Source organism: Triticum aestivum, chromosome 5A (genome assembly GCF_018294505.1).
Source record: "Triticum aestivum cultivar Chinese Spring chromosome 5A, IWGSC CS RefSeq v2.1, whole genome shotgun sequence".
Lineage (NCBI taxonomy): Eukaryota > Viridiplantae > Streptophyta > Magnoliopsida > Poales > Poaceae > Triticum > Triticum aestivum.
The window spans coordinates 639,835,420-639,846,740 of NC_057806.1; the positions used below are offsets into that span (position 1 = coordinate 639,835,420).

Below are 11,321 nucleotides of genomic sequence, written 5' to 3' on the forward strand. Positions count from 1 at the left end.
GATCGCGAGGCTCATCGACAAGGTGAAGACGGAGGCCAAGGTGTGGGCTACGGCAAGGCTAATCAAGAGGGAGTTGGAGGGTTTCCTAGGTAGATTGTATAGGTGGGCTATGAGGGGGGAGTAGGGGGAGCTACTACAATAGAAAAAGGGCCACGGGTGCAAAAATAGAAAAAAGAAACATGGTCCATCGGATTATAGATCGACGGTACAGATTATGGAGTGTGGGATCTGTACTCACAGTTACCTAACTTTTGCAAAAAGGTCCCGGCAATTCTGATTGATTTTTGCACACGGGTCACCCCTCTCCCCCATCGCCCTATCTCTTGCACATAGTGGCGGCGGTCCAGATCCGGTGGGACGTCGTCGACTTGCGCAGCGCATTCCCGGTACTCCGGCTCGCAAGTCGTCTGGATCAGCCTCCCTGACACCCACGACGTTGCTCTCCACATCAACCCAGAAGCCGCCGTCCCAGCAGCCACTGCCAAGGTCCACTCCCCCGGGGCACCACCCGGCCTTCACCGCGCCGGACTACGGCGGGTTTGTGGCCGGCCGGAAGACCCATAGCACGGACGTGCCCGAGAGGACGCAGCCTGACGGCCGCAGGTGCCAGGTCTTCTTCCTCGACCCCGACGGAGAGGGATTCATTCTCGGGTGATGCTTAATGTTCGTTGGATTCCTATTTTCTAAACAGTATTTACAGTTATAATTGTAAATTGAACTTGCTATCTCGGTGATTTCTCTATTCTTGGTCTATACGTCCCAGGATCTAGCAGTGGCATGTTGATTAGTAGTTGTGGTATTGTATATTGCTACTCGCTGATGGCAAGTTTGGTGGATCGATGCTAGGCTCCTTTCCAATCAGCTGAAGCCATGGATTTTTTCTCTATGTTTTGGTTTCGTACTGATTATAGTGTTGTCCTACTCGGCTTTCCTGCTTTCATTTGGCACTGTATCCGATACCTTCTCAGCTTGCCCAGTCCAGGGGTTACTCTAAACTTGATCTAGTATTAGACTGAAACACTTTTTGAGTTCTTTAGATGTTTCTTTCTTTCTCTGTAGCAAAAGATCGGAGTGGGGAGCACTTTTTTCTTCAAAACAATATTTTGATAATATATCTGAAAACACATGGACAGAAATATTAATCACTGCACAAGCTTGATATGCTTATACTAGATTTTCGAGCAGTTCTGTAAATTGAGATTTCATCCTCTTCTCGGATATTGTACACGGGAACAAACTAATCTCATCTACCCATTAAATTACCTGCATGTGAAGTGGTTGTATGCATAGGACTGAAATTCGTTAGACTTGCAATAGGTGCCACTTCACTGATTTCTGAGAGTTCACTATCTATTTGTCCAATAATGTCATTGAAACTAAAATCATGATAGTTTTGGTTTAGTGAAACAATTGTATTAGCTTTTTGGTCGTACTCATTCGGCTTTTATGACACTACGTTTGTAAAAAGAACAGTTGCAACTTTTTACCTTTTGTATGTAGAAAAGAAGACTCTCTTTCTGTGTATCTTTTTAATTTGCAACATTAACATTGCAATCTTGGAATTGGGGCTGATTTTCTCAATTTCTGTTGTGCGTATGCTGGATAGATTGAAGCTCGTCGACTAGTAGTACTAAGTTTGTTCTCCGCTATTTTGTTGCTGCATCTTGAACTGAAATGAAGGGAAGTAGTGAGACATCGCCTTCAGGAGAGCCCATAATTGCAAAATTTGTACCAACACTATCAGGTGAGAAGACGCAATCCAAAAAAGCAAGAATATGTTGTCATTACCTAATTTTCCGTTAATCCCTTCTTTGATGTTTTTTGCTTAATATTTGTTTGCAGCCGTGGAATCTGTCAATAGTGTTCAAAATCAAGATTTCAGCGATGCTACCTCTTTTGCAGAGATTAATTCTCCAATGGTTCTCATTGATGATGCGAGTACACCGAAAAAGAAACAAGCTTGCTCTCAATATTGTTCTTCTCAAACCCATGACTTCTTTTGAGTGATTAAATTGTCCAAGTGGCTTCTCTGTCCATGACTTCTTTTGAGGGATTAATTTTTCTCTAATTTTCCTTCCATGTCGTATGTGCAGCAAGCAATCAAATTGTATTGTTTATACTCATATTACCACAAAATCATCATTTCTTTCTTAACATTAAGGAAATGTTAAGTCACAAGATATAATTAGCAGGAAATAACCATTGGAGGGAGTAAATGGCTTACTGTTTTGACCTACTTGCGCTTGATTTGGGATAGACGACCTTCGGTTGCTAACCAGCCATTGAGCCATAAAACTTATAATGTAATATCAATACATCAGTACAGCCGGTCGTAAGCTGTTTGCGTTACGCAAGTCTTCTTGGGATGATGAGCTATGTAAATTGATATAAATGTTCAATTATTGTCAAGCTGTGAATATATTTTGCTGTATGATATTGTTTTCATTTTCTCTTCACTGGTCTGACATGTGCCTTTGTGCTGCAGCATGAAGTTTTTTGCTGAGTGGTGTCTCTCCCAGAATGGCTTACTGTTTTGACCTACTTGCTCATCAATTATTGTCAAGCTGTGAATCATGTTTGCTGAGTGGTGTCTCTCCCAGAACAAGAAGCTTGATGAGCAAGAAGTAGTAGAACTGGAGGGAAATGCTAGAGCTTATCATTTTAAATAGCAATGCATGTTGAGTGATGATCATATTAGTCCTTAATACTTTGTCTTGCTGGCCATGTACTAAAAATAGTGCTACCATGTCTCATCAAGATATGTATGCTTGTGATATGCTCAATCTGGGATTGTCCAGTCTGATGTTTAGTTATGCTTCAAAGGGTGGCTTAATTTGATCTATGTACTCACATATTTGTGATAGATATTGACATACTTTGCACTGACAATCGTATTCAGCTTCTTTTTGCATAATTGGTGATGTAGTACAAGCCACGAAAAATACTTTGCAGACTCCATAAGGGTCGTTGGACAAAACGAATGGAGAGGGAGATGAAATACTTGAGGTGGTTGCTGCAAATGTTCTGTTTTATAACTACTTGTTAGTAGGGGTTTTTCGTAAAATGTACATTAAATGGCAGAGATCCATCCACCTGAATCTGTGCCATCTACCTACGATCCAATGGCCCAGGTTCCTTTTTCTATTTTTGCACACGTAGCCCTTTTTTTTATTGTAGTTGCTCCCTGGAGTAGGGTACTTGCTTGTAAGTGGCGTGGGTGCGAGCTAAAAGCCGCACGGATATGTACATGTAACTTGTCGTGAAGGCTTTCTTTGCCTTTCTTTAATATATGATATGTAGACTCGTGCATATTCGAGAAAAAAAATATTATCGTTCTTTCGAGATTCGGGGCATGAGGGACTTGTTCATATAGGTTGTGATGCGCTAAGTAGTACAGTAGTAAGAAGAGAACTGATAAACCTGGATAAAATAACCAATGATACAGTCTTCTTTTATTGATATAGGTAGCGATACATGCGTTCTTTAGCACCGAAAGAACTGTAACAACACGTACTCTAAAATAAAACAAACTTTGGCAAGACTAGTAGAAAACAAAGCCTGAATCTCAAGGTGACCATGGAGAGTGGATCATGCATGCTATAAGATGCTCGCGCAGTAGAAAAATTACTCTCGTAGGCACACGTACAGATTCTTTATCATTGTTAGACCACTCGATCATTACTACTACTAGCTTTCAGCTTCGTTATCATCATCGCCACTATTATCCTTGGCATCATCGGAATCCTCCTCGTCCTCCTTAGCACGATCACAATCCTCCTCCTGATCCGTACTGGTAGTGGCAGATTCTGCCAACAATTCTTTCTTTGACTTTAGGAGCTCGATAAGAGCATGGAGGGCGACATCTGGTTCTTCGCTCCTCATCAAGGTCTCGGCGACCTCTGCAGGCGTCACTTCCACCTCCTCCATCAACGCCTCGATCTGTGGATAGGTGGCATGGTAGTCGATGGAGTGATAGTTGTTGACGAGAATCCTGAAGGCCTCGGTGGTGCAGTATCCCATGTGGACGTGCATGTCCATCCTGCCGGGCCGTAGAAGCGCGGGGTCGAGACGGTCCTTGTAGTTGGTGGTGAAGACGATGATCCTCTCCTCCCCGCTGGTGGACCATAGGCCGTCGATGATGTTGAGAAGCCCGGACAAGGTTACCTGCTTGTTGTTGTCGTCCTTGGTGGTGCTAGAAGAAGTGTTACTATCATCATCTCGTTGTTTGAGGTCAATGGTGCAGTCGATGTCCTCGATGACGAGGACGGACTGGTTGGTCATCCCGATGAGAAGCTTCCTGAGGTCGGAGTTGCTGTGGACGCCGGTGAGCTCGAGGTCGTATATGTCGAACCTGAGGTGGTTGGCTATGGCGGCGATGAGGCTGGACTTGCCGATGCCGGGCGGGCCGTGGAGCAGGTAGCCCCTCTTCCAGGCCTTGCCGATCTTCTTGAAGTATGCCTTTCTCTTGATGAACTTGTCGAGGTCGTCGATGACGGATCGCTTGAGCGTGCGGTCCATGGCGAGCGTGTCGAAGGTGGAGGGGTGGTTGAGGTCCATGGGAGACCAGTCGGAGCCGTCGTTCATGTAGATGGTGAGAGGCCTGTCCTTGTCCCTTATCTCCTTGGCGGTGGCGAGGATGTGGGGGACGTATGCTTTGATGGCCTTCTCCTTGTGCTTCTTGTGGAAGGTGAGCTCGTAGTACTGCCTGCCGCCGCCGCGGCCGAGGGTGGTGGAGGAGTCGCCGGGGAGGTCGTGGGAGTGGAGGCTCCATCTGAACTCGGCGCCTTGGTAGACCTCGATCATCTCCTCGCCCTCCTCCATACCGAGTACGAGCTTCTCGGGGTCGTCCTCGTCGTCCAGGCCAAAGCCGCCGCTGCTGAGGCGCAGGCGCTGCACGTCGCGGGTGGCGTTGTCGTTCTCCATGCGCGACGCGAGGTAGGTCTTGACGGAGTAGAAGACGTTGTTGGTGTAATACCCGTCGGTCTTCTCGACGACAATGGTGTGGCGCCACGCCATGCGGGACTGCAGGCCGCTCAGGCAGTAGGAGAGCAGGCTGCGCGCCTCGGGCGGGATCAGGTCGTTGGCGAGGCTGCGCACCAGCATCATGGACGCGGCGACGGACGTGGCCATGGCCATGACCTCTTTGGCCTTCTCGTATGACGCCGACGACGACGAACCAGGCATGGCGACTTGGGTCTCGATCGAGATCTGGTCGTTCTTCTTGAAAAAGGCCGGCGAACCCGCGTGATTTGATCGAGTCTCGATCTGATTCTGATGGCGCTGTTAGAGAATATGTTTCCGTAGCATCTCAAACTCTTTTCCTTCTCCTACTCAAACTCCTTGTAATATTCCTTGTACTTCAAGCTTGGCTTCGGCCGCATCAATCAATATAAACAGAACCGCGGCTCCCCTCGAGGGAGTAGGAACGCTTATTATCTTTCATGGTATCAGAGCCACCTCTTCTCCTACATCTAGCCACAAATCAAAACCCTAGAACCACATATCATCGTCTCCATGGCTTCTTCGTCCGGCGTCGGCCTCAACCTCGGATCGCCGCCATCTGAGAAGCTAGCAAGAGGAAACTTCATCCTCTGGAAGACCCAGGTGCTCCCAGCCCTGCGAGGTGCGCAGGTAACCGGGCTCCTGGACAACTCTGACGCCGCTCCACCCAAGACTGTGGAGATCACGAAGGCGGACAAGACGACGGCCCTCGAGCCGAACCCTCTGTACGGGCCCTGGATCGCCAAAGACCAGCAGGTCCTGTCATATCTTCTCAACTCCATGTCTCCAGAAATCCTTGCGCAAGTCGTCGGGAAGGACTCCACCTATGAGCTCTGGACGACGGTGAACAATCTCTTCGCCTCGCAATCACAGTCCCGGATCACCAATCTAAGGATCGCGATCACCAATACCAAGAAGGGCACAATGTCGAGCTCGGCGTATATGGCGAAGATGAAAAGCCTTGGGGATGAACTAGCTGCCGCTGGTCGTCCCGTCTCTGATCCGGAGATGGTGGACTACATACTCGCAGGACTCGACCGCGACTACGACTCCGTGGTGGCGGCGATCGGCGCTGTCAAGAACACAATCACCGCCGATGACCTCTTCGCTCAGATCTCCGCCTTTGATCAGAGGATGGAGATGCTGGGAGACTCGTCTTCAGGCGGGTTTCATTCATCTGCCAACGCCGTCTACAGAGGCCGCGGCCAGTCCCGTGGTAGATCCCATGGGCGAGGAGGAAGAGGGCGCGACCGCGGTGACCGCGGTGACCGCCAGCCTTCTCCTGCAAATAGAGGCGGCGGATTCAGAGGACGCCCTCGACAGCAACAGCAACAGCAGGTACGCGAGCAGCAACATGACTATCCTGAGTGCCAGATATGCTATAGACATCATCCAGGAGGTGCACGTGTCTGCTGGTGGCGCTATGTAGAGAATGATCAAGAAGAGAAGGAGGCGCATGTTGTCTCCTATGGCGTGGACACTAATTGGTACGCAGACAGTGCAGCAACAAATCACATCACAGGTGAACTTGACAAGCTGACAGTACGGGAGAAGTACAACGGAGGCGACCAAATTCGCACGGCAAGCGGTTCTGGTATGAATATCACCCACATTGGTAGTTCAATTGTTCAAAACCCCATGAAAAATTTGCACCTTAAAGATGTCTTGCATGTTCCTCAAACTTCCAAAAATCTTGTTTCTGTTCATCGATTCACCCTTGATAATAATGTTCTTATAGAATTCTATCCTCACTTTTTCTTGGTTAAGGATTTGAGCACAAGGAGAATCATTCTTAGAGGACGGTGCGTGGGAGGCCTCTATCCACTCATATCATCATCATCATCTTCATGGTCCAATAAACAAGCAAATATTGTCACCAAGCCATCATCATCAAGGTGGCATAGTCGATTAGGTCATCCATCTTCAGTCATAGTTAAATATGTTCTTAGCAAAAATAAACTCTCTTATGAGAATAGTGTTGAGTCAGTTTGTGATCCGTGTCAACAAGCAAAAAGTCATCAATTACCCTATCCCATCTCTACTAGTGTGTCTACTGCTCCTCTACAACTTATATTTTCAGATGTATGGGGACCAGCCCCTACTTCAGTTGGGAGATTTTCTTACTATGTAAGCTTTATTGATGACTATAGTAAATTTACTTGGATTTACTTGTTAAAGAAACGGTCTGATGTATTCCAAGTCTTCATCAATTTTCAAAACCTTGTTGAACGCAAACTGAACTCCAAGATCATTGCTATGCAAAGTGACTGGGGTGGTGAGTATGAAAAATTAAACTCTTTCTTCCAACAACTTGGTATTTCACATCATGTCTCTTGCCCTCATGCTCATCAACAAAACGGATCTGCTGAAAGAAAGCACCGTCACATAGTTGATATGGGGCTAGCATTGCTAGCAAATGCATCCATGCCACTCAAATTCTGGGATGAAGCATTCTTAACCGCTACATATCTTATCAATTTGCTTCCTAGTAAAGTCATCAAATTTGAAACACCTATTACACGACTCCTTGGTGTCACACCCAAATACACATCTCTTCGTGTTTTCGGTTGTGCATGTTGGCCCAACCTCAGACCCTATAACACACGCAAACTCGCTTTTCGCTCCAAAAAGTGTGTCTTCTTAGGCTATAGTCCCATGCACAAAGGAGTTAAATGTCTAGATGTTCCTACTGGTAGGGTCTACATATCCAGAGATGTAGTTTTTGATGAGTCAGTGTTCCCTTTTGCTTCCCTTCATCCCAATGCTGGTGCACTTCTCCGCAAGGAAATCCTTCTTCTTCCTCCACATCTTCGGTCTTTTGATCATGGGGGCGACAGTTGTACTAACCAAAGTGATGATATTCCTGCTGGTATTGGTTCTTCTCTGTTGCCTGTACAGGTCCCTGGTGAAAACGGCGCTCAAAATGATCAAAATTTCGAAAATCAAGCTCAAGATCATCTTATATTTCATGCTGAGGAAGGAGACGAACCTGGCACAGATGACGAAGCTGATCCGGCGGCGCCCGCAACTCCTGTTCGTGCGCAGACCTCGGATCCCGCGGCCAAATCAGCCTCGGATCGCGCTCCCACCAACCGCAGCGCTGATTCAGCAGCAGGCGGGACCAGCTGCGGGGTCGGCTGCGGGGCCGAATCCGCCTCGCCCAGCGCGCGCCACTCCCACGCCGCCACCTCAGCAGCAGGCGGGACCAGCCATGGGGCCGAATCTCCCTCGCCCAGCGCGCGCCTGCAACCGCGGTCGGGCGGTCGATCCGCTGTGCCGGCTCGGGCGGCTGGCACCCGTGTGGTGGACACACAAGCGGCCACACCAACGGCTACAGGATCCTCTGCGCAGGTGGTGCCAGATTCGCCTGTGTCATCACATGCAGCTTCCTCGGGATCTTCTGCGGCGAGTGCTCCTGTGGTCCAGCCAGCAGTTTCTTCACGAGTTATGACTCGATTACAGAAAGGTATACGAAATCCTAAAATAAGAAAAGATGGGACTATACCATATGGAATGTTGTGTATTTCAGGAGAACCAACAACATTGAATAGTGCACTTGATGATCCTAAGTGGAAGAAGGCAATGGATGAGGAATATTCTGCACTTATGAGGAACAAGACATGGCATCTTGTACCAAATCAGAAAGGTAAAAATATCATCGATTGGAAATGGGTTTACAGAATTAAAAAGAAGGCAGATGGCTCCATTGACAGGTACAAAGCACGTCTCGTTGCAAAGGGTTTTAAACAATGTTATGGTATTGATTATGAGGACACTTTCAGTCCTGTTGTTAAAGCTGCAACTATCAGACTTGTGCTAGCCATTGCTGTATCCAAGGGTTGGAGTCTACGACAGCTAGATGTACAGAATGCGTTTTTGCATGGCATTCTAGAAGAGAAAGTGTTTATGAGACAACCACCTGGTTATGAGGACAAAAAGTCACCACATTATGTTTGCAAGCTTGACAAGGCACTCTATGTTTTAAAACAAGCACCCAGAGCATGGTACTCCAGATTGAGCTTACAGTTGAAATATCTTGGTTTCATTGCCTCCAAAGCTGATACATCATTGTTTATTTATAACAAGGCTGGAGTAGTCATTTTTGTGCTTATATATGTTGATGATATCATCGTTGCAAGTTCTTCACAAAATGCTACTAATGCACTTCTGCATGATTTGAGCTCAGAGTTTGCCTTGAAAGACCTAGGTGATTTGCATTTCTTCCTAGGTATTGAGGTCAAGAAAACTCAAGATGGAATTGTGTTAAATCAGGAGAAATATATCGCTGAGCTTCTGTCTCGCATGGGGATGAAGAATTGCAAGCCAGTTCCTACACCTTTGTCTTCCTCAGAAAAACTTTCAGCATATGAAGGTGTGCCACTTCAGGAGGAGGAAAGTACAAGGTATAGGAGTACTGTGGGAGCATTGCAATATTTAACTCTCACACGTCCAGATATCTCATTTGCTGTCAACAAGGTTTGTCAATATCTGCATGCACCTACTTCTACACATTGGTCAGCTGTGAAGAGAATTGTAAGATATGTAAAGCATACTATGGGAATAGGACTTCATTTCAAATGGTCTAATTCCTCTCTTGTGAGTGCATTCTCTGATGCTGACTGGGCAGGATGCAGTGATGACAGAAGATCAACTGGAGGCTTTGCAGTATTTTTTGGGTCTAACCTTATTTCTTGGAGTGCCAGAAAGCAAGCCACCGTGTCACGGTCAAGCACAGAAGCTGAATATAAGTCCTTGGCAAATGCAACTGCAGAAATCATTTGGGTTGAATCACTTCTTGAGGAATTGGGAATCAAGAAGAATCGTATCTCATGTTTATGGTGTGATAACTTGGGAGCAACATATTTGTCCGCAAATCCTGTGTTTCATGCAAGGACAAAGCACATCGAAATTGATTTTCACTTTGTGCGAGAAAGGGTTGCAGCCAAGAAACTCGAGATACGGTTTATTCCCTCCAAGGATCAAGTAGCAGACGGTTTTACAAAGGCATTGCCATCAAAACCATTTGAGGAGTTCAAGAGTAATCTTAATCTAGGGTAGTTAAGATTAAGGGAGGGTGTTAGAGAATATGTTTCCGTAGCATCTCAAACTCTTTTCCTTCTCCTACTCAAACTCCTTGTAATATTCCTTGTACTCCAAGCTTGGCTTCGGCCGCATCAATCAATATAAATAGAACCGCGGCTCCCCTCGAGGGAGTAGGAACGCTTATTATCTTTCAGGCGCTTCTGCTGTTTCGGGGACCTCAAACTTGGGCTGCCACGGTGCAGTGCCACTTCATATACTAACCCGAGCCTGCCCGAGTTCGTCGCAAAACTGGACTGGAATCCGACACAAACTCAACCTCTCCTAATGAACTGCTGCTCACGGAACAAATTTTCTTTTCTTGCAGGGAACGAAATTTTGCTGAGTTTACTTGCTTATATAATTGACATCCGAATTGCTATTAGAGCATCTCCAACAGCCGCTCAATACGCGGCGCCCAAAAAACGGGTTTACAACACGCAAGTAGTTTTTTAAAGCCCTAGAAGATGTTTGCTCCAACAAGCGCTACAAAATATGCTGCGCGCGCGAGTCCAACAATCCCAATCAAGCGGTCCCATCTGCAGCAGCCCAGAGTTTGCAGCGCGCGCGACTGGACGCACTAAATATGCTGCATGTGATGACTTTTTGATGTGTGCGCTGCATTAGTAATAACGCGTGCATGCTTTTTATGCGGCTGCTAGAGACTTCAAATCAGGTCCGCACGTCGCTTATATAACGCTTCTGTTGGAGATGCTTTTGTACCTTTTTCGCAGAGTTGTTTAGCAAAGAATTGTATATGATTCTGCACCGCAAGGGAAAGGAATAAACCCAGACATAGGCGCTCACAAATATGTGCAAATACTACAGGAAAAATAGCATTTTAACCATGGTGAAGCGTAAGCCGAGTGTTACACTGATTTAGTGTACTTGGCTAAATGTGTACCGGTTTATGGCCTATAAGCCGAGTGTCAGTTATTGGGCACTCGACTTATAGGTAAGCCGAGAATAAAACAGTGGCACCCGGCAAAAAAAAAACTGAGAACAGGCGGTGCCACGTGCTCCAGCTGCTATACATGGATCTTGGGTGTGTTTGGTTGCTTCCCTCGTAAAAGTTTGCCTAGCCTGGATCATCCCTAAGACTTGCCTGGACCGTGTTTCGTTGACGTCCTGAGCCATACGAATCAAGCCTGGCCTGCAAGACCTGACAAAGAGATGCCTAAAAACCTAACGTTCACTTGGTATTCAGATCCTACACTCCTACTATCCGTTTGAGGTGCAAC

At 46.7% G+C, this 11,321-nt stretch overlaps 1 protein-coding gene and 1 long non-coding RNA gene across 3 annotated transcripts; one reads left to right on the plus strand and one right to left on the minus strand.

Annotated features, from left to right (window-relative positions):
• The first annotated feature begins 270 nt into the window (after window positions 1-270).
• LOC123105540 (uncharacterized) lies at window positions 271-2,803 on the plus strand. 2 transcript variants are annotated; one of them, XR_006450921.1, is made up of 3 exons: window positions 271-663; window positions 1,607-1,744; window positions 1,843-2,803. It is a non-coding gene; the product is annotated as an uncharacterized lncRNA (long non-coding RNA). The 2 variants fall into 2 exon arrangements; XR_006450922.1 differs by having other exon boundaries at window positions 271-651.
• A 622-nt stretch (window positions 2,804-3,425) lies between these two features.
• On the minus strand, window positions 3,426-5,245 carry LOC123108120 (AAA-ATPase At3g50940-like). Its single transcript, XM_044529971.1, has one exon. The coding sequence runs from the start codon at window positions 5,182-5,184 to the stop codon at window positions 3,688-3,690; it is 1,497 nt and encodes a 498-aa protein (XP_044385906.1). The 5' UTR covers window positions 5,185-5,245; the 3' UTR covers window positions 3,426-3,687.
• Window positions 5,246-11,321: the final 6,076 nt, after the last annotated feature.